The sequence below is a fragment of the Carlito syrichta genome, unplaced genomic scaffold, assembly GCF_000164805.1.
Source record: "Carlito syrichta isolate Samal-C Ts95f unplaced genomic scaffold, Tarsius_syrichta-2.0.1 Scaffold306592, whole genome shotgun sequence".
Taxonomy (NCBI): domain Eukaryota; kingdom Metazoa; phylum Chordata; class Mammalia; order Primates; family Tarsiidae; genus Carlito; species Carlito syrichta.
This window is the reverse complement of record NW_007250688.1, coordinates 248,611-275,470: the sequence shown is the minus strand read 5'-3', so window position 1 is coordinate 275,470 and position 26,860 is coordinate 248,611. Positions and strand designations below refer to the sequence as shown.

The following is a 26,860-nucleotide window of genomic DNA, read 5'->3' as shown; positions in this document are numbered from 1 at the left end:
AGAATAATCAAGATTGATGAACCTCTAGCCAGACTGTCCAAGAAAAAGCCCAAGTAAACTCAATCAGAAGCACAAAAGATCAAGTCACACTGACCCCACGGAAATACAAAGATTATCAGAGATTACTATACACAGTTGTATGGAAACAAACCCCAAACCCTATATACAATGAAGGACTTTCTGACATCATACCACCTCCCAAGGTTGGAACAAAAATAAACAGACCAAGGAAACTGACTCCATCTTAAGACACCTACCTACAAAAAGGGTCCTGGACCAGATGGCTTTCCAGCAGAATTCTACAAAACACACAAGGAGAAGCTGATACCAATCCTAATGAAAGTATTCCAGGCAAACAAGAAAGATGGAACTCTCCCCAAATCATTTTATGAAGCTAACATCACACTGATACCCAAACCAGGTAGAGATTCAACAAAAAAGAGCACTACAGGCCAATATCCCTGATAAACATAGATGCAAAAATAGTCAGCAAGATTCTAGCAAATCGGATCCAACACCATATCTAAAAAATTATCCACCATGACCAAGTAGCTTCATCCCTGGGATGTGGGGTTGGTTGAACATCCACAAGACCATAAATGTAATTAAATACATTAACAGATGCAAAAACAAGAACCACATGATTATATCATTAGATGCAGAAAAAGCATTTGACAAAATCAATCCTTCTTGATAAAAAATCTTGAACACCTAGGCACAGAGGGAACATACCTCAATACAGTAAGAGCCATGTACAATAGACTCACAGTCAACATATTGCTAAATGAACAGAAATTGGAAGAATTTCCCCTGAAAACCGGGAAGCCAAGGCTGCCAAATCTTACCCCTCCTGCTCAATACAGTGTTGGAAGTCCTAGCTTGGAGAATCAGACAAGAGAAGGAAATCAGAGGTATTCAAATCGGAAAAGAGGAAGTTATCTCTCTTTGCTGACAATATGATCCTATACCTTGAAAACCTAAGATAATCTGTCAAAAACCTCCTTGTACTGAAATAGCTTTGGCAAAATCTTGGGGTACAAAATCAATGTGCGAAAGACAATTGCATTCTTATACACCAACAACAAACAGGTAGAGAACCAAATAAAAAGAACAATCCTATTCATAATAGCTACAAAAAAAGAAAAATGAAATACCTCGACATCTCCCTATCCAGAGAAATAAAAAAAACTTTTACAATGAAAACTACAAGACACTAACCAGACAAATCAAAGAAGACACAAACAAATGGAAAAATATTCCATGTTCATGAATTGGAAGAATCAACATTGTTAAGATAGCCATCCTACCCAAGGCAATCTACAGATTCAACATAATATCCATTAAATTATCAACATAATTCTTCTCAAATCTGGAAACGACAACACAGAAATTCAAATGGAATCATAAACGACCTTGAATAACCAAAACAATTCTCAGCAAAAGAAACAAAGCAGCAGGTATCACACATCCAGACTTTAATTTAATAAAAACAGCTTGGTATTGGTTCAAGTAAGGCATACAGACCAATGAGACAGGACAGAGATTCCAGAAGCAAAATCTCAATTTCTAAACCAACTTATCTTCGACAAAGCCTCCACAACAACCACTGGGGAGAGAAGAACCTATTCATTCAGTAAATGGTGCTGGGAATACTGGCTGATCACATGGGAGAAGACTTAAACAGGACACGTACCTATCACTATACCCAAAAATCCACTCCAAATGGACCAAAGACCTAAATGTAAAACCTCAGACTATAAGAATCTTAGAAAACAAAGGAGACACCCTTACAGAAACTGGAATAGGCAACCAATTCCTGATAAAAACCCTGAAAGCTGTGCCATATGAGATAAGATAGACAAGGAGGACCTCATCAAACTGAAAAGCAAAAGAAACTACCAAGAGAGTGGGGAGGCAGCCCACAGAATGCAAAAAATATTTGCCCACTGTATGTCTGACAAAGGCCTAACTTTCAGGATCCACAAGGAACTCAAACGTGCCAAAAGGAAACAAACAAACAGCTGCATTAAAAAGTGGGCAAAAGACATGAATAGATACTTCTCAAAAAGGAGACACACAAGCAGTCAACAGATACATGGAAAAATGCTCAGCCTCACCAGTCATCAAGGAAATGCAGACTAAAACCACACTGAGATACCATCTAACTTCAGCTAGGATGGCATCATCAATAACCCAAAAAACAGCAGATGCTGGAGAGGATGCAAGGAAAACGGAACACTTCTACACTGTTGGCAAACTAGTACAAACTCTGCGGAGTACAGTATGGCGCTTTCTAAAGATCTAAAAATGGACCTCCCATGTTACCCAGCAATCCCCTTCTGGGGAACCCAGAGGAACTCAAATCACTCTATGAAAAAGATACCTGCACATACATGTTTACTATGGCATTATTCACAATAGCAAAAACATGGAACCAATCATGCTACCCCCTGAAAGTGGACTGGGTAAAGAAAATGTAGTACATATACACAATGGAGTATTACGCAGTCATAGAGAAAAACAAAATTATGGACTTTGCAGCAACTTGGATGGACTTAGAGTCTAATACTCAGTGATCTATCACAGCAACAAAGATCTGAGTACTACATGTGTTCGCTCATAAGTGGACACCAAACATTTATCATAATACTATAAGAAAGAGATTGGCAGTAGTGGGGGGTGGGGGGCATACAACATCAATAAGGGTACCCAATCTCAAACCAGGTGAAGCAGGGACCAAGGGGAGGCCCAAACTTTACCTGTACAATGACCACTTATACACCTAACCCTGAATTGTACCCCACATCTATAAAATAAAAAATAAAAAAACTTCCCAGAAGGAAGACATAAAAGAAGAGTGGTGAATACATGTTGAGAGTATGCACAAATCTAAATAATTATTGCTTGATTAAATAATCGTATCAGTAACTCCTAATTTTAGAAAAAAACAAAAGATATTAACAGCAATAAATTATAATAGGAGATGATCTGATTTAAAGTGTTTTATGGCCTTGTATTGGTCAGAAAAAAAGTTACTGACATGAAAAGACATTTATACATACTACTATAATAGAAATGCTTTAAAAATCATATGCATGTACACATACTCTAACAAACATGTATTTGCATATGTACACACATGAACATCGCACCCATATATTTGCATTTTTCTACATATGAATGAATAGAAAAAATCTGGAAGCATATGCAGCAAAATCTTAATGCTGGGTAGTGAGATTACAGGTGTCTTTATACCTTCTAATTTTTAATACTACCTAATATGAAATCTTTTTTTTTGAATTGGGAGTCTTACTCTGTTGCCCAGGCTGGAGTGCAGTGGCACACTCATGGCCACCCCAGCGTCGATCTGCTGGGCTCCAGCGATTCTTCCACCTCAGCCTTCCAAGTAGCCTGAACTACAGATGCGCACTACCATGCCCAGCTACTTTTTTATTTATTGTAGAGATGAGGGCTTGCCAAGTTGCCTGGGCTGGTCTCGAACCCGCGGGCCACTTGCCTCAGCCTCCCAAAGTGCTGAGATTACAGGCTGAGCCATCGAGCCTGACCTGAAATCTTTTTAATAGTTTATTTTACTATTAAAAAAGACTGATTCACCCAGATGATGTCACTAAAGGTGGATGAACATGCTTTCTTCCTGGAGGTAACAGACATCACTGACTACTTACAGATGGGAGAGGTTCAAACAATCTGTGCACAGCCCAGGACCAGAGAAGATAATTTGCATTCTGTCCTCTTACTCACTAGAGAGCAGATAATACTACGAACTATAAATTTCAGTTTAAACTGAACCACAAAATTACTGCTATTCTCATTACTTTAAACGTGCTTGTTGTGCTTCATCTACATACTTTTCAGTTCTCTCACCTGCCTTCATGCTTTGCAACTATGCATGATGAGTCTTCCTGGTCACTTTACTGGAGGCATTGAATCCAGAGGGTCTAGGTGCCAATAATGCTAGCTGAAGGAGATCCTGGGCAATTCCTCTTAAATAGTCACTCCTTCTTGCTGGCAAGGCCCTGGTACTGTTCAGGTGTGCATGTGATACTGGGGTAAATTCTGATCTGTTTAAGCCCATTGAAGCTGTCCCGTGGCCTCTGGCAGCTGATTGCTTCAGGGGTAGGAACACGTCAGTCTCTTTTCTGCAGCTATAACAGAATACCACAGACTGGGTAACTTATAATGAACAGAGGATTATTTGGCTCACAGTTCCGGCAGCTGGAAAGTCCAAGAGCACGGCACTGGACTTGTATTAGCCCATGGTAGAAGGGCAAGATGGTGTATGAGACAGAGATGAAACGGGGCGAACTCATTCTTTTATCAGAAGTCCACTCTCTCGATGACTAACTCACTCCTGCAGTAATGTCATGAGGGCATTCATGAGGGCAGAGCCTTCATGACCTGATTACTCTTTAAAGGTCCACCTCTTAATACCATTACATGGTAACTGGATCTCAACACAAGTTTTGTTGGGGACACTCAAACCATAGCAGCATGTGACAAAGTTCTGATGCAAAGGAAGTTAGCCAGGGGACATTATAGTCTATATATCTCTGCTTATTCTTCTGTCTCACTGGATAGAATGTTCCTTGATGGCAAGGACTCAGGTGTTTCATTCACTGCTATATCCCAAAAACCTACATAGGAACTGAGATCTGTTCACTAAGTATTGATTAAATAAATGAATAAAAAATGCTAGGAAAGTCTTATTCAATTCGATGACTGAAAAAACAGGCTGAGAGAGTTTAAAGACATTAGGAAATGGCTGTGGGTAAAATGTAAACATAACTTTTTCCTTCTGCATGAGAACCAGACCGTGGGTTCGGCTAACTTTCTACTTCTGTTCTCTCCTTGACAAAGATGGCTGCCAGCTGTGTACTGGGCACACTACTTGGTGGAATCGGCTAGGCTAGCTAGGCTTGGAGGACTTTGTATAAACTGAAATACTTAATGGTATTTAATGGTACTTAATGGTAAGATACAGCTTTGAGTGCTCCTGAGGATGGTGACTCTTGGAACTGGGCATGTCCTTGCCAGAAGCACAGTGCATTGGTTAGTATGAGAAATACTGGTGCTAGTGGAGCATGAAGCATCTGAGCCAGTGTGGCTCCTCCACCTGCCTGGCATGAGTCTTGTTCCCTGTGCTGTCACCGAGACAGCTTCTGACAGCTGTGCGAATTGCTGTAAGAACTGCTTGCACCGAAGAGAAATGCCTCATGCTACCTCAGTAGTATTTTCTGGACCGTATCCAACTTACTAAGTGTGGCCTACAGTGGTTCTGTAACTCTAAATGTTTGCTTGAACATGCTAGTAAGCCTTACGGTGGCAAGTCAAGAATTTAAACCCAGATCTTATCATAAACTTCACATCATTCTACTATTTGTTCACAAAATAGCAGCAGCTGTGGAATATTTAAGTTACAATAAGAACTTGATGATAATAATAATTATTATTCTTTGAGTGGGAGTCTCACCCTGGTGCCCAGGCTGGAGTACAGTGGCATGCTCAACGGCCACCACAGCCTCTACCTGCTGGGCTTAGGTGATCCTTCCACCTCAGCCTTCCAAGTACCTGAGCCACAGGTGCCCACCACCATGCCCAGCTAATTTTTTAATTTATTATAGAGATGAGGTCTTGTCAAGTTGCCCAGGCTGGTCTTAAACCCCTAGGCTCAGGCAATCCTCTCCTCTCGACCTCCCAAAGTGCTGGGATTACAGGCTTGAGCCACTGTGCCTGGCCTAAAACTTGATCATTATTATGCGTGGGCCACAACAGTCCCTGGGCTCATATTAGAGGCCAGTCTTAAATTGCTTTTAAGTCTTGTATAAAATACTTATTCAGATTAAAAAACAAAATAAAGTTCCGCTAGTGAAAAATAACCTATGACGAGCAAAATGCATATAGTAATGTAAAACATGAAAATAAGCAGTAACAGCATCCATCCCCTCAGTTGTCTTTAGGGTATCTGAATAAAGATTCAAGTTCTTTCTCTAAAATTTAAGAATGGGAGGAAATAAATGAACTGAAGATTTCTGCAGTCAATTAGAAGTAGAATAATAAGATGAAAAATGAAGGACGAACACTAAAACACAAAAGATTTGAGGAAGACGTACCTGAGTTAGCATCACTTGAATGAAGACACATGAGATGCTTACTAGGAGTTTCACCCTATTGCAGCAGGTGCAATTATAAAGACAAGTGGTTTGCAGATATTCTACGTAACAAAGGCATAGACGAAATGCAGAGTACAGAAAAAGCCATTCAGATTTCCATGATTAACAGGCTAAGTGGGAGATGGTTCACTTGCCAATAACATTGGGGACACTTTGAAATCACTACTTAATTTCCTATGGCTCTATACAATTATTTAAAAAACACAATCAAAAATTCATCATGGCTTTAAAATGTAATGGAGCGGGCAACTCCTTCAGGTCCTCTCCCACTGTGGGAACTTTTCTGTCCTCTCAATAAATCCTGCTTTCAAAAAAAAAAAAAAATGTAATTGAGTGCTTTCATTTGTGGTTAGGTGGAGTAAAAGGGACAGATTTGCCCTCCTTCCTTGAACAATCAGAAAACAAGGTAAAACACATGAGACACCTGCTTTTAGACACTGGACAACAGCACGGAGCCCAGCACTTTCAGAGAGAAGGGGAATAAGCAAGGTGAGCTCTACAGCTGTCCAGTTTATTGCCTGCAGGTATTTCTGAAGCCAATGGAAACAACCTGAATAGTTCCTGATGCCCACCAACCTGAGTGAGAATGCCTCAGAATATACAGGATTCAGAGAGTCCTCAGAAGGGCATCAGTAGTAGGAATAAATGAGCCTTGTTAAAATCGCTATTACATAGCACACTACACAGAGTCCAGCTATTATAAATGAATTCCACATTAAAAGGCAGGTATTCCAATGAAAAGGCACAGTGTCATTACCTTTATTCAAGAGACTTAGTGTTTTACCTAGTTTTCCAGTAACTAGGCTTAAAAATCATGTCAATTTTTAAACTGCGTAATTATACAGTGGTTTTACAATGAGCTTTTCATAATACAACTAGATCTATGTTTTGCTTGTGATTTAATAAATCACTGAATAATAAAAATTGGTACACACGCTTTATTTATTTCTTTATTTATTTGAGTTGGAGTCACACTCCTTTGCCCAGGTGGGAGTGCAGTGGCACGCATACACACGGCCACCCTGCGTCAACCTTCTGTGTAGCCTGAACTACAGATGCTTGCTATCACACCCAGCTATTTTTTATTTTATTGTAGAGACGAGGTCTTGCCAGGTTGCCTGGGCTGGTCTCAAACCCGCAGGCTCAGGCAATCCACTTGCCTTGGCCTCCCAAAGTGCTGGGATTACAGACTGAGCCATCAAGCCCGGCCTGGTATACATAATTTAAAGAATAGAATATACAGTTTTTCTGATTTTTCACACTTTTTAGAATCAAAAGGATCTTAGATTAATAAAAATAGTGGCTTCAGAAAGATTTGTTTTTTCTTTTGAGTTGGGGTCTCACTTTGTTGCCCAGGCTGGACTGTAGTGGCATGATCACGGCTCACTGTAGTTTTGACCTCCTGGGCTCAAGGGATCCTCCTGCCTCAGCCTCCTGTGTAGCTGGAACTACAGGCATGTGCCACCACGTCTGGCTAATTTTTCAATTTTTTTTTTTTTTGAACTGGAGTCTCACTCTGTCGCCCAGACTGGAGTGCAGTGTCTGCTCCCGGCCACTGCAGCCTCGACCTGCTGGGCTCCGGCGATCCTTCTGCCTCAGCCTTCCGTGTAGCTGGAATTACAAGCATGTGCTACCACGCCCGGCTGATTTTTTGATTTATTGTAGAGATGAGGTCTCGCTGCCCAGGTGGGTCTCGAACCCACGGGCTCAGTCAATCTCTCACCTCAGCCTCCCAAAGGCGCGGGATTACAGGCTGAGCCACCGAGCCCGGTGCAATTTTTTTTTGCAGAGACGTGGTCTCGCTATGTTGTCCAAGCTAGTCTTGAACTCCTGGGCTCCAGCAATCCTCCTGCCTCAGCCTCTCAAAGTGCTGTGATTACAGGCATGAGCCATTGTGTCTGGCCAAGATTAATTTGTTATAATAATATTGTCACTGGTGATCCAGCATGACTGTCATGATTGCTTTGCCTATTTCTTAATAAAACTAAATAGTATCAGTATTGAAAGAAACTGGAATATGTCACTCTAAAATATGCCTCTTTGACATAAAAATTATTTCTGAGTTAAAGGCATTAATAAGCAGCAGCATGTGGAGGAAAGGGTCTCTATTCTCTTTTTCTGCCTAAATTCTCCTTTGGCAAAGAGGGTTTCAGATGCTTAACAGCTCAGAGATGGCACCGCAGGAATCTGCAAACCAACCTTACTCCAGGAGTTTCCTCCCATATATTTGCCTTCCTTCCCACAGTTTCCCACCATGGGAAGCCTAAAACTGCTTTCCTAAGTCCCGTCACTTATCTGCAAATTTATTGTTCTTTGTCGAAGACTCTGCATTAACCAGATTTCTACGCCACTGCTCTGAGTTACTTTTCAATGAGATTTCTCCAGCATGATACATGCCGAATGCTTTAGTAAAACTGCTTTTCTCCTGTTAATTTGTCTTTGTTACAGCAGTCCGCCCCAACTAAGAACGCATGAGGGCTGAGAAACTTTTCCTTCCGGACAGTTTCGGCCACCCAGATGGGACTTTCCGGACCCCTCCGGTGGTATTTCGAGTCTCCCGCCGAAGACGGAACACCTCAGGCACAGGCCTGCTCACCCGTGACACCGGGCAGGCGCTGCTGGCACGGAATTTTCCTTGGATCAGCCAAGCAGTGAAGGTGGAGGCGGATGCCAAAGGCTCCCTATGGACAGGACCCCTCACTGAGACAAACTTCCAGAAGGGGAAGTTTCCCAGCCCTCATGCGTTCTTAGCTGGGACTGCCTTAAAGAAAGACAGACTAACAGGAGGGCTTTCACAGTGTTCTTATAGTTTACAGCAATCAAGTTCTTTGTGGTCTAGGCTCTCGCATCCATGGTTAAGCTACAAAAGGCTTACTCGTCTAGAGGCTCATGAAAAGGGGCACACTTTAAAGATTTAGACTTTTATATCTAAAAAGGATTTTTTAAATAAAGCTCTCATCCTAAACACTCCATTGCTACCTGTGGTAAGAACATTTGAGAGAGGCTACAAAAAAGTGTCAAGTCTAGTCTCAGAGACTCCCTCAATAAGAATATATATATATCTTATTTAAAAATATATATATATTTTAAAAGCCCATAACCAGGTGTGGTGGTGCACACCTGTGATCCTGGTTAATCAAGAGGCTGAGGCCGAAGAGTCGCTTGAGTCCAGGAGTTCAAGGCTGCAGTGAGCTATAATCATATCACCACACTCCAGCTTGGGTGACTAAGTAAAACCCTGTCTTTAAAAGAAAAAAGAAAGCCAAAGACCAGAGTTAAAATCCACACCTGCTATAAATTCTTCCCCAACTTTCTCACTCTCATTCTCCAGAAGATATTCTGGATCTCTGGGCCCTTGGCTTAAGCCGCCCTCCTTAAAATTGTCTCATCCTCGGAACAAATTCTTTTAATTCCTAGAACTTCTCAGATTTCTCCAGGAAATCCTTTAAATGCCCAGCTGTCTACTTTAACTTCCCTTTCCCTGAAAGATTTGCAGAAATCACTCCAGCCTGATTTTCAGGCTCCGGGTATGGAGGTTACTTGTGTAAACACTTACAACTAGGAAATAAATCGCACATCGTCTCAGGGAACTTGCAGTCAGGGTGGCTTTGCTCTCAGCTCCAAGGGCTCTAAAATGAAACTCCAAGAGTCCCAGGTCTTCTATTTTGGGCCCTCACTGCAAAAAAATTCCTTAGACTGTAAAATTTCAGGGAAAGAAAAGCTTTGAAAAAACCCAGAAAACAAAAAACCCCCTCAGATCTCTCATAATAGGCAAACGTACCTTAAAACTCCTTGGAGAAAACAGATCTCAATTTCTTGGAAGTGTAAATCTTACTATGTTGGAACTTAAACAACAACCCCTACACCTACTTGAGACTAAAGAGGGAGAGGAAAGGAAGGAGAGGGTTTTTTAAAAAACAAACTGCTAAACTTCTTTACCCCCAAATTAGTCCCACAGCCACCGTAAGATTACCTACAAAGGGCAAATGAAAAATTTTAAAAGTCTTCTTTTTTTTTTTTTTTTTTTGAGTTGGAATCTCACTCTGTAGCCCAGATTGGAGTGCAGTGGCCGCTGCCGGCCACCGCAGCCTCAACCTGCTGGGCTCCAGGATCCTTCCGCCTCAGCCTTCCAAGTAGCTGGAACTACAGGCGTGCACTACCATGCCCAGCTAATTTTTTGATTTATTGTAGAGATGAGGTCTCACCAAGTTGCCCAGGCGGGTCTCGAACCCACGGGCTCAGGCAATTCACTCACCTTGGCCTCCCAAGGCGCAGGATTACAGGCTGAGCCACTGAGCCCGGCTTAAAAGTTTTCTTTACAAATATTGGTAAAAAGTTGGGTCATCTGAACAGGTAAACTTACTTCAGCTGCTAAAAACAATTTGTATCCAACTTCTAGTGAGTTTTATTGTACCTATCTCATGGCTAAAATTTTAAAATTAAAGCTACATAATCTCTGTTTGCATCTATTTTTATGTATATGTATGTATGTATGTATATTTGAAAGTTTTTTTACCTTTGGAAGGTATTGCCAAAAGTAATTTGTAAAAGAGCGCTATTTAATTGGCTTAAAGAAAAAGAAGCACTTAAATAAATTAAGAATTCCTAAAACTGTCAGAAGTATAGAGCCAAATCCACATACTTTTCAAGTTCACATGGCTAAGGTAAATCTCTGGTATATAAGATTAGTTTAATATGGTTGTTTTAATGAAAATAGGCATGTCTTCAGAGTTGTCAACATGAATATAATGAACCACAAAACTTTTATTCTACCTGTATTTACTAGTCAAATAAGTTTCTCGACTAGAGGTTTAAGATGATAAGAGTAAGAGTTCAATTGTGCGAGTTGAAGTGCCATATCCTATTCCGGCAGGAAAAGAAAAACATGTATTTGACTTTTAGGTTCTTGCTTTTGTGATGTTTGCCTAACATGCATATACTGTAAAGTAGGAAAATACTGTAAGATGATGGCTAGCTGTTTAGAGACTCATTACATTCTCATGAGCAATTAAAACATAATTTTTAAGAAAAAGTGAATAAACTAAATATTAGTGGGATGAAACTTACAAATGAACTTTTTGATAATGATCATATTTTATCATAAGTTTGGGAAAAAAAAATATTTCCCCAAATCTCTTTGGTAACTTACATCATTAGAGTTTTGCTAAGTTATTAAATATTCACTGCATATCTAGAGCATTTCCACATATACTGAAACATTAGCTGTTGAACATAATTCTATCTACTTTGGTCTCTTGAATTTTACAGAGAAACAAAAGATGTTTGAAACTGTTAATCACATTTTTTTTTGCTACATTAAAAAACTACTACTAAAAAACATGCTTCTAGAAATTATTGAAACAGTGCTAATCTACAGAATGTTGGTGTATGATAGATCACAACTGCTTACTTTGTAGTTTTCACAAGAAATTAAGGTTACCAAGGATTAAAAATTCTAAAATAGACAATTTAAAACTACTAGAGATAGGGGAAACAACCGTATGCAAAATATACAAGGAAAATAAAGTGTAGTTTTGGTAAGGAAAATTGAGGTGTGAGTTTTTGTTCAGAGAAACAGAGTAATAATTAATTCTGTACTAAAATAGAATGGCAGGTTGGGTTAGAATGAAAAAGGAGAACGAAAGACAAAAACCGAATGGAAACTTGATGACAAGTTTGAGAACGAATGTTTCATGTGCCCAATCTGGCTAAAATTGAATTAACTTATTATAAAGGTTTTAAAAATAAGCCTGAATATTACAAGTACAGTGGTACAAAACTAGAAGATGGTTTTCTCTATTAAAACAACAGAGCTTTCTTGGAGCACTGGTCTCTTGATAAGAGACTGCAAAAGATATTCTTTACCTTTTAAGTAATCTGCTTCGAAAACATATATTTTATGTTTTCTTGAAATAATTTCCTACGTTTTATGTGGTCTCTATTAGGTCTTTGATTACTCAGGAAAATTGAGTTTTCCCACCATGTAACTTTCTTTATCTGCCTTTAGAATCTTTTGTCACATTGGTAACCAAGACTTGTTTCACAGTAACCTGTGATCCTATTTAATCAAATGTTTTAAACCTTTTGGTATTTTTGACAATTTCCCAAAATCAAACTCTAAATGAAGTTCTTTTCACCTCAAATTAATACTGGGATATTCCAGAGGGCCCCTGGAATACCTCAAAGGAATCTATTCTCTCTCCTTATAAAAAGAGTAAACTAATTAGGCTTATTTTATATGTTAAGTTGAAAGAGAATCGTTGCCAAATAAAGATAATGTTTAATATTCTTTGAGCTATACTTGTGTGGATATGTTATGTTTCAGTAGTTGTATAAAATCCCTAGAAATCTGATATATCTTAGTATGATATTATCAGTATACTTCTAGTTATTTCTGTGATAGATAACATTTTAAGATATTAACTAGAATTATAAATGTAGAATGTCACAGAAATAACCAAATTTCCATGTGAATTGCCTTGTTATGAGCTCTTATCAGATGTTCAACCACGGCTATTTTTAAGTCTTCTGTTACTCACAGATCGTTAATTATTTTACTTTGGTACTTTCCTGAAAGCTTTTGCAAACAACTATAAAAACAAGTGTTTCATCTTCAAGGAGATTCATGGAAAGGACTCTGACAAGTACAGGCTTCTGATAACTTTAAGATCATACACTGGGCTGGGTAAGAATTTCCAGAGCTCTAATACTGATTAGCTCATAAAACTCAATATCAAGCAGAACAAGAAATAATTACATGGAACTGAATTAACTGATGAAGAATCTTTCTATGGTCTTTTTATTTGAAACACTGCTGGTTCTTACATACTTTGTTCTTCAGATCTAAGAAAACTTTTTTTCCTTTCTCTTAAGCTATCTATAGCTTACAGCAATTTGGTAAATTATTTATCTTTTCCTCCCTACCTATCCCTCCAGAAACTATTACAGAGTTTCTTATTTTCACTGCAATATAGCTTCAATAAAAATGTTCTTTTTAACAGGACACAACTGGAAATATTAGTTACATTACCAAGGCTTTGACTGGAACGTCATATTTGAGAATGTGCATAGAACCAGCTATGACCAGACGGTTTTAAAAAACTGTTTTTTTTAAACATTGACTTTATTAAGCTAATAAAGCCCCTTGGAAAAAACTGGCGGTACCTAGTATATATGGTTTTCTTACAGGTGGGTAAGGAATGTCACTTCCTGGCAAGCCCAAGAACCTCAGGATATTTTGGGGACGTTTGGAAAAGAGAGGAATTCGCCCACATTAACAGGTACTGTAGATAAAATCTGATGGCAAGCCCTTGGCATGCTTTCCTACCCTGAGGAGGCTTTTATTTATTTATTTATTTTGAGTCGGCCACCGCAGCCTTGACCTGCTGGGCTCCGGCCATCCTTCCACCTCAGCCTTCTGAGTAGCCGGAACTACAGGCGCACGCTACCACGCCCGGCTGATTTTCTGATTTATTGTAGAGATGAGGTCTCGCCAAGTTGCCCAGGTGGGTCTCGAACCCGCCGGCTCAGGCAATCCACTCACCTCAGCCTCCCAAAGTGCTGGGATTACAGGCTGAGCCACCGAGCCCGGCTCTGAAGAAGTTTTTAAAGGTCCAATCTGAGATTCCTTATTAAAAGTTCCAGCAATGATCAATCACTTATGTACATAAGCCAAGTTTAATGAGACTAGACTTATTTTTGCAAACAGATCGGTCTTACTGTGGTAATCTTTGACAGTTATGAGGGTGACTGTAGACAGAAAAAATCCATGGCTTAGTAGAAAACTATAAAACACCCTTGTAGATATTAGATTTTAGTCCTGTTCGTTAGCTCTAAGGTTTTGTTATTGACCTATAATCTGGTCTAGATCCTTCATTCTTCTAATTTCTTCCAATAAACGGCTATCATTCTCCAAATTATATTTCCAATTTTTCTCCATCTTTCTTGCTTGGAGTCACTAAAAATTAAAACTGCACTTTTCCTGAAGCTGAATGAAAACCTCTGCTGCCATGGGACCACACACCTAGCACCAGAGACACTGTAAAAGACACTTTGAGCCCATCTATAAATCTGTAAGTCTTCTTGAGTGGCTGCCTTTAGGATTCAGAAACTGGTGCATAGACCACTCCAACCATTAACCTTTGTTCTTTTGTTTCCGCAGAAATACCTCTTACTAAGTCACCATAAAGAAGTCTAACTTTGATGGGCGCCCATCTACAATGAGATACAACTATTTAGCTGAGCTGACCTAATCTCAGGATTAAGATTCAATAAGATAGAGAACTCTGTACTTATATTAGTTCTTTTGTATCTGTTCTAGTCTACAGTTTTTCTCTTTTTGCCAGTATCATTTCTTACAACTTCTAACCCAAATCTGTCCAAAACTTCCAACTTGAAGAGTTCTAAGCCACTGTTCTGAGTTACTTTGTGTTGAGGTTTTTCCTGTGTTATGTGCTGCACGTGTAAATGAACTTTTTTTCTCTTATTAATCTGTCTTTTGTTACAGAATCTATGTCAACTAAGAACTCATGAGGGTTAATAAGGAAAAAATTATTTTTCTCCCTGAGAAGACTTAACACAGAAAAGGCTTTCACTATTTAAATTTACTTCCTAAAAATACCAAACCCCAAACCCAAACATCTCCCAGACCATTTTCCCCAATGCCCCCCAAAATTCCAACAGCAAATAAAACATTTAAACAATTTAATGACTTAATATTTGAACTTGATCTGGGGAAAGCACACTTTATATAACAAGTTACTAATATTTCTTGACATGTGAAAGATACTTTCAGGTTATGTCAATTTGTACATTTAAGTTAAAAAATTTATACGTAAATATGGTAAAAAGCCTAAGAAAAGCTTATTTTGCCCAATATATTATTTCTTACCTCTTTCTGTAGGATTTCTTCTCGAACTTGAAAAACTACAAGGGATTCTTGTTTACTTTGCAGCTCATTAATTTGACTTTGAAAATGTTTTATAAGTACCTAGAAAATTATTATAAGTAGTGAATAATAAAGCTTCTCCTTGAACAATATTTTAAAAATATAAGAAAACCAACTCATAAAAAGGAACTCATATACTGTTGGTAGGAAATGTAAATTTAGTACAACCACTATGGAAAACAATATGGAGATTTTTCAAAAAACTAAAAGTGGACTATCATATGATCCAGTAATCCCATTATTGGGTGTCTCGCCAAAGGAAAATAAATCAGTATATCAAAGACATACCTGCATGCACATGTTTATTGTGATATTATTCATAATAACAAAGCTATGGAATCAACCTAAGTATCATCAACAGACAAAAGGATAAAGAAAATATGGTATGTACACACAATGGAATATTATTCAGTGATAAAAAAAGAATGAAATAATGTCATTTGCAGCAAGTGGATGGAACTGGAGGTCATTATGTTAAGTGAAATGAGCCAAGCACAGAAAGAGAAATAACGCATGTTCTCACTCACGTGTAGGAGCTAAAAAAGTTGATCTCATGGACATAGAAAATAGAATGACAGATACCAGAGACTGGGAAGGGGAGATGAGGGGCTGATTGTGAGTACAAGCATACAGTTAGATAAAAGGAATAAGTTCTAATGTTTGAGAGTAGACTAGGGTGGTTATATTTAGCAACAATATTATTTATACTTTTTTTTTTTGATTTGGATTCTCACTCTGTCACCCAGACTGGAGTGCAGTGGCCGCTCCCGGCCACCGCAGCCTCGACCTGCTGGGCTCCGGAGATCCTTCTGCCTCCGCCTTCCAAGTAGCTGAAACTACAGGCGTGTGCTACCACACTCAGCTAATTTTTTTTGATTTATTGTAGAGATGAGGTCTCGCCAAGTTGCCCAGGCGGGGGTCGAACCTGCGGGCTCAGGCAATCCACTCACCTCAGCCTTCCAAGGCGCAGGATTACAGGCTGAGCCACCGAGCCCGGCCTATTTAAACTTAAAAGTAACTAGAAGAGAGGACTTGAAATGATAACACATAAAAACGACAAACACTCTAGGTAATAGATCCAAGTACCATGTCTTGATCATCACACATTCTATGCATGTATCAAACACCTGTACCGCATACATGTGTAAATTATTACATTCCAATAAAAGGGGAAAATAAAGAATGTCAATTCATGACTGGAAAATTCCCTTTAAAATAAACCTCTTTATCTCGGCTTTTTAGTTTGCTCTGAAAAAAAAGCCTCATAAAGTCTAAGCATCAGGTAAAAAGTGAACAGTATTATCTTTATACTTTGTGATCAGGCAGGATAATAGTTGTTTTTTTTGAGTTGGAGTCTCACTCTGTTACCCAGGCTGAAGTGCAGGGGCACAATCAAGGATCACCACCGTCTGGACCTCCTGGGCTCAGGCAATCCTTCTGTCTCAATCTCCCAAGTAGCTGGGACTACAGGCAAATGCCACTGCACCCTGCTAATTTTTTTTTTTTTTTTTTTTACAGAGAAGAGGTCTCACTCTGTTGCCCAGGCTGGTCTTGAACTCCTGGACTCAAGCAATTCTCTCACCTCAGCCTCCCAAAGTGCTGGGATTACAGGCATGAGGCCACTGTGCCTGGCCTTGGATAACAGTTTTATTAAAGAGTTACTGACTAAATATAACACAAATCTCATAATTTCTGTGAAATAGATATCAGTCTCATAATTTTAGGCAAAGAAATTACAATATATGAATAGATACTGCCACCAAAAAGCTATGAGAATTTGGAAAAATTCGTATCTCTTATCTCTAATGCTATACTTTAACTTTTTTTTTTTTTTGAGTTGGAGTCTCACTCTGTCACCCAGACCGGAGTGCAGTGGCTGCTCCCGGCCACCACAGCCTCGACCTTCTGGGCTCCGGTGATCCTTCCGCCTCAGCCTTCCAGGGAGCTGGAACTACAAGCATGCGCTACCATGCCCGGCTAATTTTTTTTTTGATTTATTGCAGAGATGAGGTCTTGCCAAGTTGCCCAGACAGGTCTCGAACCCGCGGGCTCAGGCAATCCACTCAGCTCAGCCTCCCAAGGCCTGGGATTACAGGCTGAGCCACCGAGCCCGGCCTACTTTTTTTAATGATCAGACTATGTTGATTTTCATTTAACTTACAATTTTACAATATTACACTTGCAACTCGGGGAGAAAAAAGTTTACAGCACTTTTGCATTATGATACCACTTTTTCTACCTCGTCCCCAGAATATTTCTTACTATAAAATCACTTAACATAATGCTTACAGCTACCTCTGACACCTACTCCTATGAGAGAAAAAGAACAGAGAGGTTATCTGTAAGGCTGTAGGGATTGCTACTTTTGAAAAGCACTTTAATTAGTTTTCCTTAAAGTATTAAACAGTCCTTTTTTTCCTGAGCTATTTGAAGTTAAGTTACAGACTTTATTACATTTGACCCCTGAATATTTCAACATGTATCTCTTTATAAGGCCATTTCTTACAAAACCTTAATAACATTTTATATTTCAGAGAATTTATTATAATTTCTTAATATCTAATAGCCAGCCCATATTCATATTTCTCCAATTGAGGAATTTTTAATTGAGATGGCATTAAAATAATTACAGGTGGAAGAGATGGAGGTGAGGTAATTATTTCTTGAAGTTCCCCCCTCAAGCTTGTTTTTCACAATAAAGACCTTAGTTTCATCTTCAGAAAAGATGAAGAGCACAATAAACCTTTATATATTATACAATTTGATTCACGAACTGCTAATACTTTGCCATCTTTTCTTTTTATTTTTTCTTGGATATGCCACCTGAAAGTAAGTTGCAGATAAGGTCTATGTTAATGCTATTTCTAACCTACTAATACCACAGAAGATAGGCCCTACTGTAAATGTTCATAGATATTTCAAGTAGATACACCTGTTATTCAAGAAGAAAGACATATTTATCAGAGAAAATGCTGATGAATTGTCAGCATTCCCTTTAATAATTCTTAGGAGACTATGCTTCATATGAGCTACAGCTGTGTATTTCTCTGTTTATTATTTTATCCCCAGTGCCTGACTGTCAACAGACCCAAATCATTAGTTGTTTAGTGGACAACAGGTAATAGGCAGGAAGAATGCCTGAGGATAACTATTTGTCAGTTGGGACTTAGGGTGGAAGGAGATGGTTCACCATCCAAGTTTAAGTAATAAGGTACCAATCATGTCAGACATGCACCTCATCCATCTATTACAACTTAGTTTAGAGGAAGATTTGAAAAGTATAGGGACAAAATTGTTATAACACTTATTTACATAGTATAATTTTAAAGTAGAAAAGCTAAATATATATGATAATGAATGTATTACCTTCTATTAAAAAAAAAAACCAAGTCAATAACAATATTCTATTTCTATCACCAACCTGAAAAAGCTGAAACACATCCAAATTATGTTAACAGTCCCGAGGGGAAAAAAAACTCATTAAAGTCAAAGAAAGATCAAAATAGATTTGCCATCTACCTCTTGAGTTGCTATTTTACGATTTAGTTCAGCTACTTTGGAAGAAGAATTTTCCACTGCATTTTGGCAGAGGAGTTTCTCTATTTCCCTCTGATGAGATGCTTTGAGGGATGAAATGTGCGCTGCAGTATCTTCCTTAACCCTAGAGAGCAAATGAAAGAAAACCACATGTTAAAGTGGCTCTTCAGCCTCTAATTCACAGGTAGCAAAAAGCAGTGCAAGAAGCCTGAAAATTGAAGCAAGGGAGAGAGGGCACCAACACTGATTGCGTTGTGTTAGATGCTTTACACATGGTTGCTTATGAGTTCTTACAACTAATCCATGAGCTCGCTATTACTTAGTGAGAACTTTATAAGGGCAAATTTGAGTTGAGGAAAGACTGACATATCTAGAGTTCCAGAACAGTGAGTTGTAGAGCTAGAGTTCAAGCTCAGCAGAGTTGGGCTTCAACGTCCAGGGCCTTGTACTCTGTCCTCAGCCTAGGGAGGACAGAGAGAATCTGAGAGAATCTAAGGTTTCAAAATATGTTTGAATTTAAAGCAAACCATTTGACATTTTATCTTTTAAGATAGACTCAGGTTCTTATTTGGATAATCACAGCTGCTCCCCTTTAGAATTGGCAATGCTTCATGTCTAGGCAGCATTCACCAGTTGAGCTATGTGATGTCTTCAGGGCTAGCTGCATGTTATGAGAATACAAGGATCTTACAATAATTCTCAGGGCATAAGGGCAAACTGCAACTATTTAATGTGGACTGTAAGTAAGAGAGACTATTCATCATTTCTGTGATAAAATTTATGCATTCAAGAGGCAGTTTAGTAAATTGTAAAGTTATAAATAAAGGTCTGATACATTTCTTACAGATAAAACATTCCTCACTTATTAGAAGGACTATTCGAAAATGACAGAATTTTACCCAAAGCAGATATTTTACTAAATTGCTGTTGATACATATTAATATGGCACTTCCCAAACTACAGACAAATTTATCACTTATCTACTCTATGGTATTTCTCCACAGAAAAAGTTGTTAGAGTCTCAGGAAAAGCACAAAAACCTAAAGCACTCATGATATAACTGATTAGTAGTAAAAAGCTTAAATATGGGACTAGGAAAGTTTACTCCTCAATTCTCAGCCCCAGATCTATCTAAGAAACAGATTGGTAATACTACAAAATGTTAAATTATAATTTATAGGAAAAACCTGAATTTTAAATTATTTCTAGGAAAGAGTGTGGCTCTTCCCAACTAGCTTTATATTACTATCATATGCTGGACTGAAGAAACAAGATTCCAGCTTGGAAGCAATACGGTTGCCATAATAACTCAATCACCACTAGGGCTGCCAATCTATCAATCAAGGAGGATTTGCTAAGTGCTCCCTACACTCATTCTGCTCCTATACCACGCTGCTGTGGGGATGCAAAAAGAAGCATCGCCTCACACCGGTTCTCAAGGAGTCACAAGTGTATGATTACTAAGCTTTTTTTGTACAGATTTTACGTTGTGTAGGAGTTGGGGGGTGAGAGCAGGCAATTTCCTGGGAAGCTCCAAGAAATGTTTTGTGGAAGGGGTAGGACTTATAACAAGATGAGTAAGAGACATAAGGGAATGTGACAGATTAGGCAAGTAGTTGGAATTGGTGATGGGCCTTAAGATGCCAGGCAGAGAAATTCAGTCTTGATATTTAAGGAAGTCTGGAGTCATTGGAGGGCAGAGCGACTCAGATTCATAAGTATTTAAAGAATAATAACGGTTTTGAGCAAGATGGCTAGGGGAGGTAGAAACAAACTTCTGGGAGACTGGCATGAGAGAATTGTATAGTAAGCCAGGCAGGCTGCACTGGTTTATCACTATAAGAAAGAAAGCAATACAAGAAATATTTATTTGGAAGCACCCTATAGGCGGTGAACCCAAGGAATAAAGGAGGCAAGACCGGGTCTGGTAACTGAAATAAATATGGTTATAGACAGGGATGGGAAACTTGGGAGAGAGATGGCAAAAAAAAAAAAAAAAGATAAAACCAGAAGTAATTTTGATTCCGAACGAAGCAATCCAATATAACACTAAGTTTAACATTTGAACTCAAGGAAGAGGACAGCCTTTAAAAGTAAATCTAGGAGTCATGGTTCATAGAAGCCGTAAGAATGGATGAGTTTAGCAACAGAGAAATAATAGAAAACCAAGAATGAAATGCTGGTGGAAAGCCATATTTTGGGGGAAGGAGAAGGAAGAGAAGTTAGAAGTCAGTAAAAGAAACAGAAAAGGAGTTTTTGCTTTGTTTTGGAGTGGGAGTCTCACTTTGTCGCCCAGGCCAGCATGTGGCACTCATGGCTACTGCAGCCTCGACCTGCTGGGATCAGGCCATCCTTTCGCCTAAGCCTTCTAAGTAGGCTTAAACTGAAACTGAAACTACAGGCATGTGCCACCACGTCCAGATAGTTTTTTCATTTATTGTAGAGAGGAAGTCTCGCCAAGTTGCCCAGGCTGGTCTTGAACCCCTAGGCTCAGGCTATCCTTTCACCTCTGCCTCCCAAAGTGCTGCGATTACAGGTGTGGGCCACTGCGCCTGGCAGAAAAGGAGTTTTAGTCAGAGGTGCCAAGTCACGCAGGTTAAGGGAGGTAACCATTTCAGGAAAGGTCATGTGGCCAACACTGTCAAGGAAAAAAAGGATGGAGAAAATATCACTGGACTGGAAAAGGTCATTTTTGAGGCCATGTCTAACTGGGGCGACAAGAACCATATTTAAGAGGAAGTCAGAAGGAAATACAAGAGGCTACTTGTGAGAAACTGGCCCTGAAAGACAGAAAAAGGACTGGAACTTGGTTTGGTCACGTGACAAAAAGATCTGAGGATTTTAGTCGATTCAGAGGAAAGAGCGGACAGCAGCTGGCGATTCTGAGGAAAGGGTGAGCACAAAAGTTCCTGAAGGCATAAATGAATGTAATCACAAGGTCAGTTTGAAGTTATTTTTGAAAAGAAGACCTTTTCCTCTCAGATCGTCAACCAGTTCTAATAATAGCTGTCTTCTGACAGCAATCTGCCTGTAGCAATCATAAAGAATGACATTCCTTTGCAAGAAGGGGCCAGTGAGTCAGCTTATTAACACTATTTGTGCACATGCAAACAGACAAGACTGGTGAGCCCAAGACATGGCTTGGGTTGACATGTAGGTTCAAGTTCTTCAGAATTTGGGCCACCAGCAGGTAGAGGACCCTATCCTGAAACAGATCTATGCTCAGCAATATAATATGATTTAATATTCACTTAGGAATTTAGTAGGGCCAGACTAATTATCCAGAGAAAACACAGCTTATAATTCTTCAACTTTTATCTTTTTATTTCCCCATATAAGTAATTTAACATTATACCTTTTCATGGAGTTTTCAAACTGGTTCACTGCTGCTTCAGACTTCATCTTAAGCACATTCCTCTCTGTTATTAATCCCTCTAGTTCAGTTTTCAATTGGCGGTTTTCTTGTAAAACCTCTGAAATATGGGAATCCATGAAAGTACGTGGTTGGTAAAGCTTGTTGTCCAGGGTTCCAGGGAAGTTAGCACCTCCTCTATTTGGCTGCAAAACATCTCTCTTTGCCCTTTTGGCAGATGTTTCCTCCCTGCCCTTTGAGTTCTGATTCGACAGCATCAATCTTCTTTCCCTCTGAAGCCTCTCCACTGTTTTCGAAAGGTCTTGTATTTCTCTCTTTTTTGCAGCCAGCTCTTCATTGAGTCTTACCAGTTTAGCTTTCGCACGAGCCTGTTCAACCTGGAATTCTATAGATTGAAAGTCTTTATCATCGTTATCATTTTTCTTGAGTTCTAATTCAGCATTCTGATGTTTAAGAACATCTATTTCAGCTTCAAGCTTTCCTACAGTGATTTGATGGGCTTCCTTAATGTCGCTGAGTTCCTTCTCTAGCACTTTAACCCTGGAGGAGCTGTCATGTTGGTTCAACTTGCAGGCAAGCAGCTGCTCCTGCTCCTCTAGTCTCTGTTCATACTGAATCTGAAGAAAAAAAATCCATGTGATGCCAAATCCCAGTCAAACATTTCATTAGTTGCTGAGGCCCTGCATACTACCTGGTCCTACCTAGTCCTTCATTTAGGCACTTTTTATGCAGTTTGATGTCTCCAGCACTCTGTGTTCCTTGAGTTTGTCAAATGTATTGATGTACTACTCTCTAAGGGCATAACATGATATATTATTGATTTATGCTCTATAATTTAAGAATTGATTTGTTCTATGATTTCATAATTGATATGCTGTTTCATAAATATTAACTTACATGTTCTTTCACACCCCCAAATTTATTTTACACATCCTAATCAAACCCATCATTATGCACCCTTCTCTGAGCAAACCGTCAAACACACTATCTGGGATAAAAAGGTAAAGCCACTGGGGTACAAACCTCTTTGAGAAACAGTGCATTTTCAACCTTCTAACACCAATTTTTAATCTCACAGAGAGTAAAACAGCTTAAAATGTATCTACTGGCGCTGTAGTATTTTGTTCAGTATGTAGTAAAAGAAATCATCTCCCCTAAGGAGAGAGGCATTTGCAGTGTTTGTTTATTCATTCATTCAATGGCTATTTACTGAGCTATGACACTGTGCCGGGCACTAGGCCAGATTCTGAAGATAAAAGAGACCCAATTTTGGCTTTCACACAGCCAACCTTTTACTGTTTCTGGAATCTACTGTTCCTTCATTTGCTGTTTCTCTCAGAGCAGACAACTGTGGGGAAGGAGATGAGCATCCTAGGGGCAGTGCAGCCCAGGTTTTGGGGTCAGAGGCCTAACATTGGCACTTGCCAGCTGGGGAACCCTGGGCAAGGTGATGAAATTGTGAACGTCTCAGTTCCTTCATCTGTAAGACAGGGTCACAATATCTACTTCTCACAGGTGATTGGAAGGGTTATGCAAGATAAACTGAGATGTTTGCAAAAGCATCTGGCATGAATTCCTCACAGAAACCATATGCTTAACATATTTTTAAAAGTAAATTAACAATTCTAACCCATAAAAACGTTTTAAAAACTAAATAAGAGATCATGTTCTGTTTCATTCTTGGTCTGTTCTGGCACCTGTATTCTCTGATTCACTTTCTGAGGACATTTCTGGGAGATGTCCTCTGTTCTACTCCTAAAATATATACTTCTGCTCACTCTGTCTAAATAAACTTCAGTGAAAATATTTTCAACCATGGTCCGTCCTTCCTTCCTTCCTGTCTATCTGTCTATCAATCAAGAAAAGGTCTTGCTCTGTTGCCCAGGCTGGAGTGAAGTGTTATATAACCTCCACTCCTGGGCTCAAGTGATCTTTCCACCTCAGCCTCACAAGTAGCCAGGACTATGGGTGCAAGCCACCATGCCTAGCTAATTTTTTTTTTTTTATTAGAAATGGGGTCTCATTATGTTGCCCAGTCTGATCTCAAACTCTTGGCTTCAAGCAATCTTTCAGCCTCAGCCTCCCAAAGTGTTTGAATTACATGTGTGAGCCACTGCACTTAGGCCTCATTTTATACTGAATATTTATCAAGGGTTTTTTACTCTGCTTTTACATGACTTAATTTCCACTCATTCTAATATTAAGAGGGATGATGTAAAGATTATCCTCTGGCTATGTGACAGCTCATGCCTATAGTCCTAGCACTTTGGGAGCCAAGGCAGGAGGACTGCTTGAGCCCAGGAGTTCAAGACCAGCCTGGGCAACATAGCGAGACCTCATCTGTTGCTACAAAAAAAAAATAGCCAGATGTGAGGGTGCATGCCTGCTGTCCCACCTCCTCAGGAGCCTGAGGAGGAAGGACTGTCTGAGCTCAGGAGGTTGAGGCAGCGATGAGTCATGATCACGTCACTGCACTCCAGCCAGAGAGACAGAGTGATATTCTGACCAAAAAAAAAAAAAAATTCCAGTGTTAAATTATTCCATGTCAGAATAAAAAGTAAAGTTGCTGGCAACAAGATAGGATGGGTTTACCTCAATTTTACTCTTACTGACATCTGTGGTATAGGCTTCATGGGAAAAAATGTTTAGAGTTATTGGTTAAAGTGAGTTCTAAGAAGCACCAGGCCCCATGGTCCATCTCTGAGTATTCAATCTATGACCACCTTGCAGTTACCTTCATTTTCTGAAACTGTTGCTCCATGGTACGAAGACTTTTCTTTGCTTCTTCATCTTTGCCTTCCAGATCAGTTTCTAGTTTTTTTATCCTTTTTTCCATAAATTCCACTGTATTTCTACTCCCTGTATCACCAGCTGCTGATGCAGCTAATATTAAAGCAGGCAATGAATTGGGGTATCTTCTCTTTAAAATTCCTTCCATTTCCTTAACCTATTAAAATATTGTGAATGTATGTAAGGCCACAATACATGTAAAATGAAGCATTTATTTATTTTTTATTTTTTTGAGTTGGAGTCTCACTCTGTTGCCCAGACTGGAGTGCAGTGGCTGCTCCCGGCCACCACAGCCTTGACCTGCTGGGCTCTGGTGATCCTTCCACCTCAGCCTTCCAAGTAGCTGGAACTACAGGCATGCGCTACCATGCCCAGCGAGTTTTTGATTTATTGTAGAGATGAGGTCTCGCCAAGTTGGCCAGGTGAGTCTCGAACCCTCAGGCTCATGCAATCCACTCACCTCAGCCTCCCAAAGCGCAGGATTACAGGCTGAGCCACCGAGCCCAGCTTATGAAGCAGTTTAATGCATAAACTTAGATTATGTTACACCAATCATGTCTAGATTGATGATTTAGATGTGTATCCAAAATGAATGAAATGCACAGAAGCATAATCTCAAATTTTATATCCTTAGATTATTTAAAGAAACCTTAAAGTATAATATCTAATTAACTTCTGGCTAGCTTTTAGAAATCTTCTTACATTCATTTGAAACACATCTTCAGTCTTTCTATCGCATTAGTAATAACCAGTCCTCTTAAGCACAAAGCTCTTCCTTCTCCCCTTTTTCCACAGACCCTCTCATACAATAGTGCTTCTACTATCTACTCATTGAAAAATTACATGTACATGTGTGAACTTTTTGCAATAAATATACAGTTTCTAAGCACCGGTCCCTGTCTGCAGCAATCTCCACCCCACTATAACCTTTCTCAAAGGATCCACCTTCACAAAAGGTTTAATCTAATTTAAAATTACTTCTTTCCGTTGGAAAGTAAGGAGGATTAGATAACATTTACTGAAGTCTTCATACAAGACTACAAACTTTTCATTTAGTCTAGAAAACAATGATATATTACGCAATCTTTCTGAAAGAGAGAAATGTACCAGGGCCCACAGAAATGACAGCTTGATATTATACAAGAAAGGACCCCCAAAAACTCAGAAATTATTTATAAAAAATTGTGTATTTATTATCACACCTTTAAAGTACTTTCTGTTTGATGCAATGTGTCTATCGATGTGCTTTTTCCACTGCTCAAAACAGTTTTTGAACTTGTTAATTTTGATGCCTTTTAGTGCTGCTGCCAGTTTTTTATTTCACCTCCTCCACATTGGCAAAATGTTTCCCTTCGAAGACTTTTTTAATCCAGGGGAAAAAAAGTTCCTTGGGGTGAGACTGGGTGAACAGGGAGGGTAGGACATGGGCATCATGCTGTTTTTGGCCAAAAACTGTAGAACACAGTGTGGGGTGAGGCAGATGCACTCATAAATCACCCATCACGGAACAGGCAAACGTGTTAAAGGAATCTCCAACAACAACAAAACATTCACTGAAGCGGAATGCAGCCTCTCACAACAACTCTAGCAGGTACACTGATATCAATGGGTTCCTAGAACACTTACCTAATGGGGGAAGCCCTTGCTGCAAGGGGCCTGCCTTCCAAAAAATAATTCTGTTTTTTTGGGTCCCACATCTTATATGCCTATGTGTGCACACCTGCTTTTTGAAAGGTATAAATGGTAGAGGTATCTCTGAAAATACATTCAAACACTAAATACTTTGTTGAGCCATTTTCTAGCCTATGAACATGCAGAAAAATAGACCTGAAAGGCAATACAGTGCAGTAATTAAGAGCATGCTTGGTGACCACATGCAGAAGACTAAAACAAGATCTGTACCTATCACCATACATAAAAACCAACTCTAAATGGATCAAAGACCTAAACGTAAAACCTCAAACTATAAGAACCTTAGAAAATGAAGGAGACACCCTTATGGAAATGGGAACCGGCAACCAA

General features: G+C 39.3%; 1 protein-coding gene across 2 annotated transcripts in view; it reads right to left on the bottom strand.

The window, feature by feature from the left end:
- Positions 1 to 26,860, bottom strand: part of CEP162 (centrosomal protein 162) — a 91,295-nt gene that overhangs the window by 7,566 nt on the left and 56,869 nt on the right. For both annotated transcript variants that reach the window (XM_008063109.1, XM_008063110.1), the window contains 4 exons: positions 24,783 to 24,995; positions 22,031 to 22,665; positions 18,658 to 18,799; positions 15,082 to 15,180 (listed from right to left, as the gene is read on the bottom strand). In XM_008063109.1, coding sequence (XP_008061300.1) covers positions 15,082 to 15,180; positions 18,658 to 18,799; positions 22,031 to 22,665; positions 24,783 to 24,995 — 1,089 coding nt within the window. The remainder of the gene's footprint in view (positions 1 to 15,081; positions 15,181 to 18,657; positions 18,800 to 22,030; positions 22,666 to 24,782; positions 24,996 to 26,860) is intronic.